The 18,256-nt window shown below is 56.5% G+C and overlaps 1 protein-coding gene across 1 annotated transcript in view; it reads left to right on the top strand.

Moving 5' to 3' along the window:
* The first annotated feature begins 209 nt into the window (after nt 1-209).
* CELSR3 (cadherin EGF LAG seven-pass G-type receptor 3) overlaps nt 210-18,256 on the top strand; it is a 31,460-nt gene continuing 13,413 nt past the window's right edge. Inside the window, exons 1-16 of the mRNA XM_030458338.1 lie at nt 210-3,053; nt 9,041-9,673; nt 11,269-11,491; nt 11,891-12,006; nt 12,619-12,707; nt 13,013-13,170; nt 13,362-13,525; nt 13,987-14,112; nt 14,292-14,461; nt 14,689-14,874; nt 15,007-15,117; nt 15,355-15,523; nt 15,766-15,907; nt 16,099-16,219; nt 16,513-16,696; nt 16,786-16,887. Of these exons, the coding sequence (XP_030314198.1) occupies nt 407-3,053; nt 9,041-9,673; nt 11,269-11,491; nt 11,891-12,006; nt 12,619-12,707; nt 13,013-13,170; nt 13,362-13,525; nt 13,987-14,112; nt 14,292-14,461; nt 14,689-14,874; nt 15,007-15,117; nt 15,355-15,523; nt 15,766-15,907; nt 16,099-16,219; nt 16,513-16,696; nt 16,786-16,887 (5,341 nt within the window). The 5' untranslated portion in view covers nt 210-406. The remainder of the gene's footprint in view (nt 3,054-9,040; nt 9,674-11,268; nt 11,492-11,890; nt 12,007-12,618; nt 12,708-13,012; nt 13,171-13,361; nt 13,526-13,986; nt 14,113-14,291; nt 14,462-14,688; nt 14,875-15,006; nt 15,118-15,354; nt 15,524-15,765; nt 15,908-16,098; nt 16,220-16,512; nt 16,697-16,785; nt 16,888-18,256) is intronic.

Below are 18,256 nucleotides of genomic sequence, written 5' to 3' on the forward strand. Positions count from 1 at the left end.
CTGCCATCACCGGGGGCTGCCTCCGCTGCTGCTGCTGCTGCTGCTGCCGCCTTTGTTCCCCCCCGGGCTGGGGGCCTCCGCGCCGCCGCCGGGCTGGGGTCCGCCGGCCCGCGGGGGCTGCCCCGCCGCCGTGCCGTGCTGGGCGGTGGCGGTGTCCCCGGGGCTGCCCGCCGCCTCCCGCCGCCGCTTCCCGTCGCGCTGCCCGCCCCGCGCCGCTCCACCGCTCCCCTTCCCGCCTGCATCCCCGGGGCGGCGGAGCCGGCGCGCAGCCCCTAACCGGCACCCGCTGTTCCCTCAGTACAACTACCAGGCGGAGGTGGCGGAGAACCAGCCGGCAGGGACGGCGGTGGTGGCGGTGGCGGCCCAGGACCCCGACGGGGGCGAGGCGGGGCGGCTGGTGTATTCCATGGATGCTCTGATGAACAGCCGCTCGCTGGAGCTCTTCAGCATCGACCCGCGGGCCGGGCTCATCACCACCACCCAGGCCCTGGACCGCGAGAGCATGGAGCTGCACTACTTCCGCGTGACGGCCGCCGACCATGGGGCACCCCGACTCTCTGCCACCACCATGGTGGCTATCACCGTGGCTGACCGTAACGACCACGACCCTGTCTTTGAGCAGAGCGAGTACCGGGAGACCATCCGGGAGAACGTGGAGGAGGGATACCCCATCCTGCAGCTGCGGGCCACCGATGTTGACTCCCCGCTCAACGCCAACATCCGCTACCGCTTCGTCAACGAGCAGGCTGCCCACGCCGTTTTTGAGATCGATCCCCGCTCCGGCCTCATCACCACCAGCGGGCCAGTGGACAGGGAGAAGATGGAGAGGTACTCCTTGGTGGTGGAGGCCAACGACCAGGGGAGGGAGCCAGGGCCCCGATCTGCCACAGTCAAGGTCTACATCACAGTCCTTGATGAAAATGACAATACCCCTCAGTTCAGTGAGAAGCGCTACATTGTCCAGGTGAGGGAGGACATACGGCCTCACACAGAGATTCTGCGTGTCACCGCCACGGATCTGGACAAGGACAACAACGCGTTAGTCCACTACAACATTATCAGTGGGAACAGCCGGGGCCAGTTCTCCATCGACAGCATCACTGGGGAAATACAGGTGGTGGCCCCACTGGACTTTGAGGTGGAGCGTGAGTATGCCCTGAGGATCCGTGCTCAGGATGCAGGGCGCCCTCCCCTCTCTAACAACACTGGCATGGCCAGCATCCAGGTGGTAGACATCAATGACCATGCCCCCATCTTTGTCAGCACCCCTTTCCAAATCTCTGTCCTAGAGAATGCTCCCCTTGGTCACTCTGTGATCCACATCCAGGCCGTGGACGCAGACTACGGCGAGAACTCGCGCCTGGAATACAAACTGACTGGGGTCTCGGCCGACACGCCCTTCGTGGTGAACAGTGCCACGGGGTGGATCACAGTCAGTGGGCCCTTGGACCGGGAGTCGGTTGAGCACTATTTTTTTGGGGTTGAAGCTCGGGACCATGGGTCTCCATCTTTATCTGCCTCTGCCAGTGTCACCATCACTGTTATGGATGTCAACGACAACCGTCCTGAGTTCACTCAGAAGGAGTATTTCATCCGCCTGAATGAAGATGCAGCCGTGGGGACCAGTGTCCTCAGTGTTACAGCAATTGACCGGGATGTGAACAGTGCTATCACCTACCAGATCACAGGAGGCAACACGCGGAACCGCTTCTCCATCAGCACGCAAGGTGGGATGGGGCTCATCACTTTGTCTCTGCCACTGGACTACAAGCAGGAGAGGCGCTATGTGCTCACCGTGACGGCGTCCGACCGCACCCTGCGTGACAACTGCCACGTTCACATCAACATCACTGATGCCAACACACACCGGCCTGTATTCCAGAGTGCCCACTACTCTGTGAGCATCAATGAGGACCGGACCGTGGGCAGCACTGTGGTGGTCATCAGTGCCACAGATGATGACGTGGGGGAAAATGCCCGCATCACATACTACCTAGAAGATAATGTCCCTCAGTTTCGCATCGATCCAGACTCTGGGGCCATCACTCTCCAGGCAGAACTGGATTATGAGGACCAGGTCACCTATACCTTGGCTATCACTGCCAAGGACAATGGGATCCCCCAGAAAGCAGATACCACCTATGTTGAAATCATGGTGAATGACGTTAATGACAATGCCCCCCAGTTTGTCAACCCTCATTACCAGGGCATGATCTCTGAGGATGCACCTCCCTTCACCAGTGTGCTCCAGATCTCTGCCACTGACCGGGATGCCCACACCAATGGGCGGGTTCAGTACACCTTCCAGAATGGGGAGGATGGGGATGGAGACTTCACCATAGAGCCCACCTCAGGGATCATTCGCACTGTCCGCAGGCTGGACCGTGAGAATGTTCCTGTCTATGAGCTGACTGCGTATGCTGTGGACAGGGGCATCCCTGCTCAGAGAACTCCTGTCCATATCCAGGTTACCATTCAGGATGTGAACGACAATGCCCCTGTCTTTCCTGCTGAAGAGTTTGAGGTCTTGGTAAAGGAGAACAGCATCGTAGGCTCTGTTGTGGCCCAAATTACAGCTGTCGATCCAGATGAGGGACCCAATGCACAGATCATGTACCAAATTGTGGAAGGCAACATCCCTGAGATATTCCAGATGGACATTTTTTCTGGGGAACTCACGGCCTTGATAGATCTGGATTATGAGTCAAAATCTGAGTATGTGATTGTAGTGCAGGCTACCTCTGCCCCTCTGGTCAGCAGAGCCACAGTCCACATCAAACTTATTGACCAGAATGACAACAGCCCTGTTCTCAAGAACTTCCAGATCCTGTTTAATAACTATGTGTCCAATAAGTCCAACACCTTCCCTTCGGGGGTCATAGGGAAGGTCCCAGCTTATGACCCAGATGCGTCTGACCGCCTCTTCTACACCTTTGAGCGAGGAAATGAACTGCACTTGTTGATTGTAAATCAATCTAGTGGGGAACTGAGGCTGAGCCGTAAGTTGGACAACAACCGTCCACTTGTGGCCTCCATGCTGGTGACCGTCTCAGGTAGGGTGTGAAAATAATTAAACCTTTAATGCAGTACCTTTGGGGGGTTTGTGTGGTCCCCCTCAAGCAGCCTGTTCTGCATTGGCAGGGGTGAGCTGGGGACTGGCAACAAGATTTGAATTAGGAGTCACTTCAGATTTTTCTGATTGGGAATTCCTGGTGGGGCTGGGAAGGGTGTGAGTGGGGGCATGCTGTGGGGGAGCCCTTTGTGAGGGGACCAAGGCTGGAGGTGTCTGTAAAAACAAAGCATTGTTACTCATCTGTGAGGCTTGCATGTTGGAGGTGCTGTCACCAGCAAGGCTGTGATGTGTGCTGTAGGGTTCTGGCGGGGCAAGCGGCCTGTTCCTGGGGTGGCCAAGCCGCTGGCCCAGGGTCTGGCACAGAGCTTCTTCCCAAGCACTGGAGAGCCTGCTCCCTGCTGATACTGAATGCGTCCCTGTCCGTGCTTGGGGTGATTGAACTTGGTGTGGAGGGAGCCCTCTTAAAAATACCTATGCTGGTAGCAAATGGCTCAGTCTGGATTCTGGCTGTGGCACCTACCAACACGTAGACTTTCTGGTGTGGCTTTTAAAACCTGGCACATTTCTTCAGCCAGCTTAGCTTTGCAGAGAACAGTGTAACAAACCTTCGAGTGCAGAGCTTAAAACTCTCATCTTGTGTGTTGCTGGAGTATCCAAATGCAGATGCTGGTGGTAGCTGCCATGGTGGCTTTGGGGATTGTTGGAGTCCACTTTGGCCATGCTGAGGGCCGGGCAAAGATGGACCCAGGGACTTGTCTGTAAGCAAGCAGGGTTTGGACCTGGAGCTCTGCACTGTCTGAGCTTTGCCTTCACTATCAGCCTTTCTTTGCCTGTGGATGTGTGATGTGAAATGGAGGCATATGTCCATCGGTGAGCTGAGGAGCAGCTTTGGAGAGGCAGGGCAAGAACCCTCTTTGGAAGGGCCAAGCACTGAACTACCATGGGTGCCTGAGGAGCCGTACGTTAAATCACGATGCTCCTCTGACTCACACCCAGCAGCTACCCTCCCTTTTCACCCTCTATCTGGCTTCTTCATTGAGAGGAGGATTTCTTTCAAAAGATGGAGCGAGGGCTTTAAGAGGGAACCTGTTAAAGGTGATCCTGCATGGCCAGCACCAGCCCATTGGTGGGTTGGGGTTCTCTAGGGGTTAATTACAACTGCAGGGCTCACTGAGAGCACACATGCCAGTCGATGGTGATGGGGGGGTGGTTTTGACCTTTCCAGCTTCTGCCTGAATGTGTCTATGCAAGCCCTGCCTCCTTGCACACTTAACCCTGCACAAAGGCAGGAGACAATCACATCCTGAAGTCCTGCATCGAGCCGCCTCTCGGCGAGGGGGCCCTTGCAGCCAGAGTGTCGTCATCTTCCAGCGGGAAGAGAGAGGGGAGAGGTGTGCTCATGAATGGGCGAAGATGGAAGGGGAAGAGCTATACTGGGGAGGGAAGTGAAGCTCTGGGAAACGGGCCTTTTGTTGGCTTTTATATTAGCTATGGAGGTGGAGGTCTGGTTTGGTTTTTCCTTCATTGTTTGAAGCCCAGCTGGCAGCCCCATGCTGTCACTGTGTGCAGGGGGGGTGGGTGGGCTTGCAGAGCGGGTGGCCAGGACATACAGACCCGGCTGCATTGTTTGCCTGGGTGCAGCACCATGCAGGTGCTGCATGGAGCACCCTTCTCCTGCAGGAAGGACACAATAGCACCCAAGTGGGTGCCCCAAGGTTCAGCTTCTGGGGAGGGAGCAGCTTCCCTGCCTGTCTGTGAGCTTTATGGTCCCTTTGAGAGAGGCTGGATCCCACTAAATCACAGGGCAGGAGGCCTCTCTGCCTGCCTGTGAGCTGTGTGTGTTCTCACCTCAGCCCCTGCAAGAGGCAGTGAAGGCGTGGACCATCACAAACCTGTGCCTTTACAGGGGGACAGCCTGTAAAGCCTCCAAACTGATGCCAGCTCTTCACCCATGTGTGGTCACCTACAGCTGCTTAAAAATGGTTCTTGGCCTCTGGGGGTGGAGGATGGTGGGGTGGTGAGGCTGTGTCCACAGCCAGCAGTGTGATGAGAGCAGGGCATTGCGGGAGATTGACATCATGCTGACTTTAAACTGTTCCAGACTGGTTTCACTGGGCCATGCTGCTGGGCTGGTGGCAAGGGTGGAGGCTCAGCCACATTCAGCTGCGTTGCCCCTGTACCCATTAAGCTTTGTGCACAGATCATCTTGGCATGAAGCCCAGGAGCCTGCTCTCGTGAGGGGACACATTTGTCCAAGATATCTCACCTAAAATCCTAGCCTATCAGGGAAGAACCCTCTAGAGCACATTTGTCCTTACTTCTGTCTAAACACATCAGAGACAGCTTTTCAAGCTGGAGAAGAGTCCCAGGGTTGCCCTGGCCTTCCACAAATTGAATGTCTCTCCTCTCTTGAAGAGCCCAACCTCAGGACCATCCTTCTGTGTTAGGTCCATTGCAGCTGGAGGTGCTGACAATGAAGGGGTGGGAGACTTACGGATTTCCATTCCTGGTTAGGAACAATTTTGCAGTCGTTATGCTTATTGGATTTTAGATCCTGTCTTTAGAACTGCTGGGGAAATGACATTCATGTTCTGTGCTGTGTGAGGCGAGTCTGATTTACTTCCAAGATTTCTTAATCTGTCAAAGGGGCATCAAAATCTTGAGAGATCTGCCAGAGTCATTCTGAAGTGGTGAGGAATGTTCACCTTACTTATGCCTATCTCCTTCTTTCCTAACTTCTCTGTCTTGGAGGCATTTTATGATGCCTTAGCTGCAAATGTGCAAGCTGCCTCTGCCTATCCCTACAGCACTCTTTGACATCTCTGGAGTGGACTCTCTGGGTGTTGCAGTCAGAGCTCTTGGACTCTGGCTCTGCAGCTCATAGCCTTTATCTGAGCTCCTGGACCTCAGTGAAGGATAGGGATGTATCACAGTCCTGGAGCTCTGTTCCTTGACTGACATCACAGCCCTCAGGAAGGGTCTGCTGCCCATCCTGTGCTCTTCCTGTAGCTTTGCTGCTTTTGAAGCTGGTAATTGTCAGTCCTGGAAGTGCAGACACGGTGACCTGGTGCTGCTGAGCATGGGGGTTAGAGCCCCTCATGTCCCTTCTCCCTGCTCCTTTCCCTGTAGGCATATTTCCAGGGCTCCTTGCTTTGCTGCATGAATATTTACCAGGCACCAGCTCTCCAGCCACAGGATTTAATCAGAAAGGCTGAGCATTTGTGATTAAAATGCTTCCCAGGGGGGTCAGTGCCTTCAGCCAGCTTTGGGCTTTCTTTTGGTAGCTTTTTTTTTCTATCCCCATTTGCAGCGGGTCATTCTCCTGACCATCTGCTTCCCCTTGCATGGAGCTGAGGGAGAGGCAGTCCTGGGTGTGATGCTGAAGTAAAACACCATGTTATGGGGGAGCTTACTGGGGAGAACTGTGGGGCCAGAGCTGGCCCTGAAATTGCTGCAGGACACTGTGACAGGGGCACTTGGGCCTTTCTGCTGTGGGCTGGAGAGTGTCCAAAGCATTGGGCGCCCTGCAGCCTGCCTGCTGGGAAGTCCCCAGCCATGGCCTTCTTCTGGATGCATTGCTGGCCTCCAGCCTGCCCGAGGACTCAGCATGGCTTCAGCTGAGGCCAAATAACAGCCATGAATCAGGCAAGTGTCTGCCTGCACGTTTCTGGGTGCTGAGCAGCCCTCAGGGAGGGTGAGACCCCTGGGCCTTGAGGCTCCTTCTGGATGGGCCATGAGACTGAGTGGAGAGAGCAGGAGGCAGCTAGGCTCGACCAGAGCTCACACTTTTCTTGTCTGGAGAGAGAAACTGAGAGAAGGGGACAAAGGGAAAGGAGGGAGAGCAGGACACAGCGCAGCTTCCTGCTGAGAAGGGGGTTGGTGTCAAAGTGGTGGCATCCCAGGGTGCTGCCTCACCAGGTGGTCTCTCAGGGTGTGATTCCAGGCTGCTGGTGGTTCAGTGAGCATTTTAGGCTTGTGTCTTTACCCTTGCTCCAGCTTTCCCAGCACTGGGTAATCTCAGCAGCCCCTGAGCCACATGGAGAGAGAAGGTGCTTCTGGAGACAGAGGTGATAATGCCAGTTCATTGAGCTGAGCCCAGGCAAATCTAAATCCTGCAGCACCTCCAGCCAGGTACTGGACAGAGCTGTTCGGTAACCACTGCTCATACCGCCCTCCATGTTAGAGCCATCAGGCTGTCACACAGAGAGGTGGTTTTCTCACCTTGCTGCTGTATGGGTTGGGAATAGTTTGATTTCAGAGAGAAGCAACCCCCTTCCTGAGGGGGATTAGCTCCTGGGTGACTGTACTGGCACAGCTGCTCCCCCAGCCCCCTGCCAGCCTTATCTCCAGAGCAGCAGCCCCTGCGTGCAGGCTGGTGCTTGTGCAGGAATTTGCAGGGTTACCAGAAAGCTTTCACCTTCTGAAGAGAAGAGAGAGATAGGGGAAAAAAGAGAGGCATTTCAATCTTTAAATCCTCCTGCACCACCAACTTCAAACGGGGCTGAGGGAAATCAAAAGGCTTTGCAGCAAAGCAGCCCCGGGGAGAGAGGAGCAGTAAAGGCAGCTTTGCACATGAAGCTTGGAGCTGGGGCATGTGTGGGGCATAGGGGGGGATGGCATTTACACCCCTGATCCTTGTAGGGCTGAGTCTGACCAGGGTGCCAGGAAGCCTGCTGCCCCTCGTGCCACCTTGCCCTGGGTTGCAGGAGGTGAAGCATTGTTGGGCAGGGTCTGTCTGGGTCTACCAGGCTGAGGCAGAGCAGGACTGCTCTAAGAGCTGCTGTGGGGGCATCTTTGCTTTAGCTGCTCATCCTCTGAAGTGAAACCCACCACTCTGCCTGCCTTTTCACAAGGCCACCTCCCATATCAGTGTTTATATTGAGTGTTGAACCTGACATAGATGTCCAGAAGAGGATGCATGAAGTTGTCTCTGTGAAGCTGATTTACCTGGCAGAGGTCAGCATGGCAGATAGGGAGAGAGAAGCACCCTAGAAAACTCTTTGCTCATTATTTGGGTGGCCTTGCATTCGCACAGGCAGCTGAACCCAGTGTCTTCAGGGGAAGGTTTGGGTTTGTCACTTCTTGGTCACATATTTGATGTTACAGCAAGGGCTCACCATCAACATGCTGATGTAAATATTGTCTCAGGATGGTGATAGCCAAATCTTTGAGGAAACAAGGAGGTTTGGGGCTCTGGTGTATGTGAGGTGGGAGATGTGCTGCCAACACTCGCAGGGCATTAAAATTTGGGTGCTGGCAGTGGACTGGAAGACAGATCACTCTATTTCACTAGGAGCAGTGAGGCTCTTTATGAGCCTCATTGAGCATTTCTGGAGCCACAGAGGTTGGCATAGTCCTTGCCTCACCATGTTCTGCCTGCCAGAGGGTCCAGGAAAACTGGGAGAGAGGAGGTGTCCTGAAGCAGCAGGCAGGCTGAGATGCTGCCAATGGCCAAGGTCCTGAGAGAGAGTAGATGGTAGGCTGGCACACTCTGAGTGTGCATGCACACTCTTGTCTTCATGCCTGGGAGATTGCTGTCGTGGTGCAGGGTCTCAAGGGGAGGGAGTTTGTTTCCAAGGAAAGTGAAGATTAAAGAGAATTAAACAAAGCGGAGATGGGCCAAGGGAGGAAGAGATGTGGAGCAGATGGTGAGAAGGGGGGAAGCAGGGAGACTGGCATGAAAGCCTTGGAGACCCTGGAGAAGAGAGAAAGGAAATGGCAGGAGAGCATGGGCAAAGACAAAAGCACCTCTGTTCCTGAGATCTCAGTTTGCAGCTGAGATCCAGAACAGGGAAGAAACCTGAGAGTTATCTCAGTGGAGAGTCTGATGGGAGGGAGCTTTCTTTACCAAGGACTTGGGCCTTTTGGGTACCACACTGGGGTGCAGGGCTTTGCCCCAGGGTAAGATGGAGGAGAGCCTCCAAGCAGCAGGAAAGATCTGGAGCATGTCCTTATTCTTTCTCACAGATGGGATCCACAGCGTGACGGCCCAGTGTGTTCTGCGGGTGATCATCATCACAGAGGACATGTTGGCCAACAGCATCACGGTGCGGCTGGAGAACATGTGGCAGGAGCGCTTCCTCTCCCCTCTGCTGTCCACTTTCCTGGAAGGGGTGGCCACCGTGCTTGCAACACCCAAGGAAGACATCTTCATCTTCAACATCCAGAACGACACCGATGTGGGCGGCACGGTGCTCAACGTCAGCTTCTCAGCCCTGGCGCCACGGGGCGGGCGGTATTTCAGTTCAGAGGAGCTGCAGGAGCAGCTCTACATGAAGCGCATGGTGCTGACAGGTGCCTCCATGCTGGATGTGCTGCCCTTTGATGACAACGTCTGCCTGCGGGAGCCCTGCCAAAACTACATGAAGTGCATCTCCGTCCTCAAGTTTGACAGCTCAGCCCCCTTCATAGCCTCCCCCTCCACCCTCTTCCGGCCCATCCACCCCATCACCGGCTTGCGGTGCCGTTGCCCACAGGGCTTCACCGGGGACTACTGCGAAACGGAGATCAACCTCTGCTACTCCAACCCCTGCCTGAATGGTGGGATCTGCACCCGCAAGGAGGGGGGATACACGTGTGTTTGCCGACAGCACTTCAGCGGTGAGTGCCTGGAGCTGGGGACCACAGGGGAATGGGTGAGCAGGTCCCTTGGTGTTGCTGTCTCTGAAGTCAGGGTCCTCTTCCCAGCAGGATGGTGGGTGTCACAGCCCCTCTTTGCCCGCAGAGGTCCAGCTCTGCACACGCCTCTCCATGTTTCCATGGCGCTGTATGTGCAGGGCTGACATTATCATAGAAATCAGTCTTGCAAGGAGCTGGGGACCCTGGCCACCACCTCCCAGCCTTTATCAGAGTGTGGAAAGGCCAAGCTGGACTGTGCCATGCTGGGGCACAGGAGACTCCTTGGCACTACCCCATGCCAGTGTGGCGATGGGCTCCAAAACTGTGCTGGTTTCAACCCATGCCAGTCTTCAGCTGGTCTGGCAAAGGTCTGGAGCCCACCCAGGCCCAACATGGTGGTGTGTGAACTGGTGTGTGAAGAGAAGGGAAATCTGGGCCTAGTTTGCCTCCCAGGCAAGATCCCATCCAGATATATCTAGTCCGAGCTGCGGGGGCAATCCCTGAGCCAGCCAGTCTCTTGTTGCCACAAGTCCCCAACAGACTGTGGAGACTCATGCCAAGCTGCTGGCAACCTGGGGATGAGGGAAGATGGCCTGTGGCTACTGAGGAGGGAGCCCCTGCCTTGCCCTCACTGCTGAAAGGAGCAAAGTAGCAGATGGCTGCCTTAGAGCCACTCTCCTGTTGGTGGCTCCTGGTGAGCTAAGCAGTCAGTGGTAGTTAACCCCCAGCATCTGAAGCGTGAACAGCCATTAGCGGAAGGGTTAATGAGCTCAGTTCCCTGACACTTCATGCTGTCTCCTCATCCTCCTTGCATGCCATGGAGCAAGTAATGGGAGCAAGTCCCAGGCCATAGGACTGCAGCTGAGCAGTTCTCTGAGGGCTATGAGAACAGCAGGGGAAAAGGACCCGGCCAGAACCCCTGCACAGCACTGCTGAGCTGGCTTAGGGCATCCCCGCTACTGATGCCAGCAAGGTACAAGGGTATTTCATCTCCTGCATATGGCTGCTTTGCATTTGGCTTTTGCTCCTGTGTCAGAGCCTGCACACAGGGTGAGGAAACTCCTGATCCTGTAAGAGGCTTTCATAGCTATTGGCATGGAAGCTCAGGGGTGCTGGGCTGTACCCACACCATGAAACCAGGACTGTAATGTTTATCCCAGGCCTATGCAGTGGCAGTGCCCAAGGGGACACTTTCAGCATTGTCAGGACTTCCCTGGCATGTTGTTACCTCTCCATCCTTCAGACTGCGTAGCCCATCTGTGGCCAGACCCCTCCTGTCCCATTCCCATGCCATTCGTCAGCTGAGCTTCAGCTTCATCCTTAAGTGGAGCTGGGGCTTAGGCTGCAGGGCTGGTGGTGGTAGCCAGCTTGCTGGCTGCTGTGGGGAACATCTGGGTGACAACTGGGTTGTCACATGCTTTGCCTGCCCCCAGCTGCCCCACAGACTCCTGCCCCTTGGCTGCCCTGCTGCAAATCTGCGCTGAGGTCTGCACTCCTGAGTCAGGGAGTGGCTGTGTGGCTGTGTGCATGCTCTCCAGCTGGGACATGTCCCAAGCTTCTCATCTTGTTTCTACCAGGTGAGAACTGCGAGGTGGACAGCCGCTCAGGACGCTGTGTGCCCGGCGTGTGCCGCAATGGTGGCACCTGCACCAACGGTGCTGACGGGGGCTTCCGCTGCCAGTGCCCGGCGGGTGGCTTTGAGATGCCCTTCTGTGAGGTGTCCACGCGCTCCTTCCCACCGCGATCCTTCGTCATGTTCCGGGGCCTGCGCCAACGCTTCCACCTCACCCTTGCACTCTCGTGAGTCCTTTCCTTCCTCTGTGGGACACCAGCACCCACCTGTTCATCTGTCCCTGCTCTGGTGGCTCTTGTGGACCTCGACCCAGGCCCCTATTTTACCGGCTTTGCTTCACCATTGGGCCACTCTGGTGCCTCTGACCAAAGGGCTCTGAATCTGCACAAGCATCTCTCCCCTGGCATCAGCTCACCCCTTCATTCAGTGCCTTTGCCCTTCCCTGCTGCCATCTCTATGCCTCCATGCCAGTCCCTCACAATTCCAAAGCACCTGTTGGATCAAGCTCCCAGCCCATTCTCAGTGTGTCCCTGTGCTGGGATGCTGGCGTGTGTACCACAGGAGAGCAGGGATCTGGGTGTGCTTCTTGTGCACACCCTGCCCTCCTGCTCCTTCCCTTTCCCTAGGTTCAGCACCATGGAGCCCAGCGGTCTCCTGCTCTACAATGGGCGCCTGAATGAGAGGCATGACTTCTTGGCAGTGGAAATCATCCAGGGGCAGGTCCAGCTGAAATACTCCACAGGTAGGCTCTACCCTTCCTGTTGTGGGACTGTGCCATGGGAGCTGCAAGAAGGCTTGTGCTGAGCGGGCAGAGCAGGGTGCTGCCCTGCATGGAGCCCATGCTAACGCCGACAGGGTTGAGGGACAGTGGATGGCACAGGGGCTTGGTGTGTCTCGGGACCCTCCCTAGGCTTAGGAGTACAAGTGCAGTAGGGGGGTTGTGAGCAAAAATAAGGACAAACCTTTTTGGAGTCTCTGATGTCATTCTGCCCTATTATGTCACTGCTTCAACTCTTGCCTTGCTGTGAGTCAGTCTGGAGAAGAGAACCCACTTGGGAGGGTGTTCTCTATCCATCAGTGCTGATTTGTGGCATTGCTGAGCCCATCCTGCTGTTCCTGAGGGGTGCCAGGGTCAGCTGCCAGGAGTTAACAACTGGGGCTTCCTTCCCATCCTGGATCCAGCACTCCTCCCCACTCTCTTGCACAAAGCAACCTGCCACTGCTCTGGCTCCACTGGTCTCCTCAGTCAAGGCCCAGTGGTTGGGGGGGCTGGCCACACAGTGCCCTAGCAGCTAGGAGAGGCAGGCATGTCTGAGGGCTGTCCCTCAGCGTGCTATCATCCCTGTCCCCACAGGAGAGTCCAGCACAGTGGTGAGCCCCTACGTGCCAGGGGGTGTGAGTGATGGGCAGTGGCACACACTGCAGCTCCGCTACTACAACAAGGTAGGTGTGACCCAGCTGTCCTCCTGCATGTGGGTATCTCCCCCCATGAGGTGTGAGTGAACAGCTCTGGCTCTCTTGTTCTCTAGCTCAGCCCCACAGGGGAGGCTGTGGAGAGAAGGTAGGGGTAGTTTTCAGCTGCTGGGGATGGGTGCAGTGGACAGCTGGGCCAAGTGGGAGACTGACCCTCAGGACCACACTGAGAGGCTGTAGGAGTAGTCTTCACCACAGCCCATGCCCATCCTTGAGCCCTTGGGTGCCTGGGTCTGGGGACATGGGTGCTGCTAATGCTTTGCCTTTGCTTCCAGCCCAAGGTCAGTGCCCTGGGGGTGGTGCAGGGCCCCTCCAAGGACAAGGTGGCCATTTTGACAGTGGATGAATGTGATGCTTCAGTGGCCCTGCAGTTCGGCAGTGAGATTGGAAACTACTCATGTGCTGCAGAGGGTGTGCAGACCAGCTCAAAAAAGTGAGTTCCTCAGGGATGGTTGAGCACTGCTGTGGTGGGGAGATGAACAGGGCGCTGGGGTCTCCTATGGAGTCAGCCCTTTCCGTCTGGGACCTTGGCTCTGCATACCTGTCCCTGAGTATTTCTGCTTCCCCGCCCCTTGCGTTGAGGAGCCAACTGGCTCCTAAAGCCCCAGGTTTCTGTACTTGCAGGTCTCTGGACCTCACAGGCCCCTTGCTCCTTGGAGGAGTCCCCAACCTGCCAGAAAACTTCCCCATCACTCACCGGGACTTTGTGGGATGCATGAGAGATCTGTACATTGACAGCAAACGCATCGACCTGGCCTCCTACATCGCCAACAATGGAACCACTACAGGTACTGGTGCCTCTGCTTCTGCCATTCCCTGCCCTGGGAATTTCCCTTTCTGCTCGCACAGCAGCACTGCTGGGCTGTAACAGCATCATTGCAGCACAGCTGGAGCTAAGCAACTTCCTGTTGGGAAAGAGGGCCTCCAGATCCCACTCATAAGCCAGTCTCCAACCCAGCTGATGTTCTGGGACTGTGATGCCAAGTGCAGAGCCTGCAGAGCTGGTCTGTCTGGGAGGTGCTATAGGGAGTCAGTCCAGCTCTGCAGTATCTTTCTTCTGGTGTAAGGAGCAGCAACAGCTTTGATCCTCATCCCAGAGCAAGCAGAGCCCTTGCAGAGAGGCTGAGTGACTGAGGTTGCCCCTCTGGCAGCCAAGGACAGGGCTGGTGGAAAGTGGTGCCTCTGCGTATGGGCTGGAGGGAGGTGTGAAGCAGGTCAAGGCTGATACGGGTGACTTTGGTACCTCTAGGCTGCCATGCCAAGCACACGTTCTGTGACTCCAGCCCCTGCAAGAATGGTGGCACCTGCTCTGTCAGCTGGGGAACCTACTCCTGCCTCTGTCCTGTTGGCTTCGGGGGCAAAGACTGCCGACACAGTGAGTGAGCGGGTGCTGCTGGGCATGGGCAGGGTGGATGTGGGCAAGGCTGTGTTGGGGTTGCTGTGGAAGCAAGGTTAGGGGGGTGCTGTGTGAGGTGAGCTAGCTCTGTTGTCCCAGCATCTAGTGCTCCCAGCATGGTGCCCGTCCCTTCTCCTCACCTCCACTTTCCTTTCCAGCCATGCACCATGCCCACTATTTCCAGGGCAACAGTGTCCTGACCTGGGACTTCAAGACAGATGTGAAGATCTCAGTGCCATGGTACCTGGGGCTGGCATTCCGAACACGCCAGCCAGACGGGGTGCTTCTGCAGGCCCATGCTGGACAGTACACCACGCTGCTCTGCCAGGTAGGGCCATGGCCTCAGCTGCAGCACCATGCCACAACTTCTACTGCTGTCCAACTCAGGAGAGCAGGAGGACTCTGCTGTCCATGTTGACTCCAGCCTGAGTAGGGGGTGGTTGAGGGCAGAGGTTTAGCAGGGCTGGGTTTCCCTTACCATGCCCAGAGGGAGGGTAGGCTGGAGGCAGCTGAAGTTGGTGCTCACTGCTGCTGTTGCTGGTTCCCTCTCTGCAGCTGGCTGGGGGCCTGCTCTCCTTCATGGTGAGCAGGGGCTCAGGCCGCAGCACCAGCCTCCTCCTGGACCAGCTGCAGCTCAGTGATGGGAGATGGCACGATCTCCAGCTGGAGCTGCGGGATGTCCGCAGCGGGCGAGACTCACGATATGTTATCACCCTCACCCTGGACTTTGGGATCTACCAGGTAGGTGCTGCATGAGACCCCAGCACCAAAACAGGAGCTGTGGGGGATGCTTGGTATACACGGGCCAGACTGCACTCTTGAAGAAGACTGGAGCAGGGCTGATGCCCCACATTACTCCTTTTCCTTCTACAGGACACGGTGGTTGTTGGAAATGAACTGCATGGCCTGAAGGTGAAACATCTGCATGTGGGGGGAGTCCTGGGCTCTGGTGAAGTGCAGAATGGGCTGAGAGGCTGCATACAGGTGAGTCCATTGCTCTGAGCCTTCCTTTACAGTAGGTCTGTCACATGGAGGATGCTGCCATCATCCATCCTGAAGCTGACACTTTTTCTGAGAATTCAAGCCTCTGAGTGTGCTGTGAGGCAGCTGTAAACTGGTGGTGATGGAGGGTGGCTGCCCTGGGGAGTTGTGGAGGGCAGGAGGATTGGAGCCTTGCCTGTCTGTCCTGGCTTCACTGTGAATTTGTCACCTGCATTGTAGGGTGTGCGGCTGGGTGACAGCATCACCGGGACCGTGCTGCCCAAGCCCAACCATGCCCTGCGGGTGGAGGCTGGCTGCAGCGTGCCAAGCCCCTGTGACTCCAGCCCCTGCCCAGCCAACAGTGTCTGCAAGGATGAGTGGCAGAGCTACTCCTGCATCTGCCAGCCAGGTAAGGCCTGCAGCATCCTGCCACCTCTTTGTTCTCCATGTCTGTCTATCTTCCCCTCTCCCCCTGTGGCTCCCTTCTGGCCTGTGACTGCTCTCCTGTCTATCCATGAAACAAGTCACATCCATGTCAGAGACTTAATCATTCTTCTGGAGGTCAGAATCCCTCCTGAAGCCCCTTGGTGCTCTGGCCCCTCTCAAGGGGAAGGTGCTCGCTTTACACCGTGCTCTCTGTCCAAACCTCAGGGTACTATGGAGGCGACTGCGTGGATGTGTGTCACCTCAACCCCTGCAAGAACAAGTCTGTGTGTCGCCGCAAGCCGGGCTCACCCCTGGGCTACGTGTGCGAGTGTGCAGGGAACTTTTTTGGGCAGTACTGCGAGCACAGGTGAGATGTGGGGCACCGGGAAGTGCCATGGTCTCTGTGCCTCATTCTGTGATGCCCTTGGATCCTGGCTACGTGACCAGGGACCTCTCAATGCCACCTCACTCCTTGGACCTGTTGACCAGCTGGGCTGGTGGGAAGAGAAGGCCCAGGGAATGTGGTGGTTGTAACAACACAGGTATTTTTCTCCCTAGGATGGACCAGCAGTGTCCAAAGGGCTGGTGGGGGAACCCCACCTGCGGGCCCTGTAACTGCGATGTGAACAAAGGCTTTGACCCCGACTGCGATAAAACCAACGGGCAGTGCCACTGCAAGGTGAGAGGTGGCTGTGACCATGGGGACATGGCCCATGGCTTGCCTGGACTCTTGCTTGTCCTCAATGCTTTTTCTTGTCCCCTCCAAAGGCCTGGCAGATGCCCATGCCCTGTTTTGTGTGCCCACTTCAGGGCGGTATCCCTGCTTATCTCCTCTGTGCTGCCCTCATGCCCCAGCATGGTGACGAAGGAGGCAGCAGGGTTGCTTGCAGATTGGGAGGGCCTGGACCTTCTCTGCTGGCCTTGGCTGCTGTCCTGATGGGCTGTCTGATGGCTGTCCCCATCTCTCCTCAGGACTTCCACTACCGCCCCAAAGGCAGTGACACCTGCCTGCCTTGTGACTGCTACCCCGTGGGCTCCACCTCACGCTCCTGTGACAGGGAGTCGGGCCGGTGCCACTGCAGACCCGGGGTCATCGGGCGCCAGTGCAATAGCTGTGACAGCCCTTTTGCAGAGGTGACACCCAGTGGCTGCGAGGGTGAGTGTGGGCACAGTGCTGAGCTGGGGCCATGGGGCTTGTCATCCCCTCTGTGACCAACCCCTCTAGTGCATGTCTCCTCTCCACAGTGCTCTATGATGGCTGTCCCAAAAGCCTGAAGGCGGGCGTATGGTGGCCCCAGACAAAGTTTGGCCTCTCAGCTGCAGTGCTGTGTCCCAGAGGATCCTTGGGTGAGTGGTGGATGTGATGGGGAGGGTACAGCCTCACTGTTCTGCTGGAGGCTGTAGCAGCTCCAGCAATATCTCCTGTTCGCATGCTGTCCCAGTCCCTTTTTAGCTGGTCTTGAGGGCTGGGAGAAAGAAGCTGGAGGAGAAAATGCCATAGACTGAGGGAGAGCAGAGGGGGCTGGCCATGGGCATGGGTCTAGGAACAGGCTCCAAGTCTAGGGCCATCACCCAGTCCGGGGGCTGTGCTGTTCTCCTGACCTTGGTCCCTGCTCTCCCTGCTGTTTTTTGGTGTCAGTGAGCTTGAGGCCAGGGTCAGGCCTAGCACAGAAGCCTGGTGCCCACAGTGCCTTGCTGTGGCTCTGCTGTCCTTGGTGTGCACTGTGAAGGGAGCAGGGCACAGCATGTCATTAGGTGAGTGTCTTGGTTAGAGGTCAACATTTTGAGCTGGAAGAGGGCATCCGTCATGATGGCAAAAGCATGAGCAGGGTGTCTGGGTCTGTAGGAACACCACATTCCCTATGGGACAATGCAAACCCTGTCCTTCTCCAGCCGTTTGCCCCAGGAGGAGGCAGATTCAGCTCCTAACTGTTGTCGCTTCTCTCCCTGATTCTCTCGCCCTCCGTGCTCAGGCTTGAGGGGTGCAGGTAAGGTTGTTCCCATCTCCTTCCTCCTATGCTGTAAGGGCCACATGGCTTTCCCTCCTTGCTCCCTGCCTGGCACCTTGCACACCCCTGCGCCTTCCCTGCCGCTTCTGGAGCTGCCAAGTGTCTTCCCAATGCTTTGCCTGGCCTCACTACTCCTTCACACTCTTCCCTGCTCCCAGCACACTAACCAGCACAAACCTGGCTGCAGCTGCATGCAGCCCCTGCTACACGCTGCCCTGAGCCTGCAGTGTTGGCTCTGGGCAGGTCCATGCTCTGCTTCCCACTGGGAGGGTTGCTGGGTCTGCTGCACTGGCACCTGCTTGCTTAGGCTGGGAGAGGCAGGAGCTGGTTATGAGCAATGGGTAGTGAGGCTGAGGAGGCCACGGGGGAATGGCTGTGGGTTGGAGGAAGGGGAGGGCTGCTTGAGCAGTGGGTACTAGAAAAAGAGCAGGAACTGATGAGCATGCACAAGATCCGTTCCCTCTGCTGAGTTGGCAGGGGGAGGCAGAGGAACCTGGAGGCTGGATCCTGCCCACATCTGCAGCTGAGCCAATCTGTTCTCTTCTGGGGGAAGGCCAGCAGTGTAGAGGTTTCTTTGTTCTCCCTGCTCCCAACTGCAATGGCACTGGTCCCTGTGCTTGTGCAGCCAGGGGAAAGGTGGCTGAGGACAGCTGGGAGCTGGAGATGGTAGGAGGGAGCACACTTATCACTGGGGCTTTTCTGAGCAG

This window comes from Calypte anna, chromosome 12, assembly GCF_003957555.1.
Source record: "Calypte anna isolate BGI_N300 chromosome 12, bCalAnn1_v1.p, whole genome shotgun sequence".
NCBI lineage: Eukaryota > Metazoa > Chordata > Aves > Apodiformes > Trochilidae > Calypte > Calypte anna.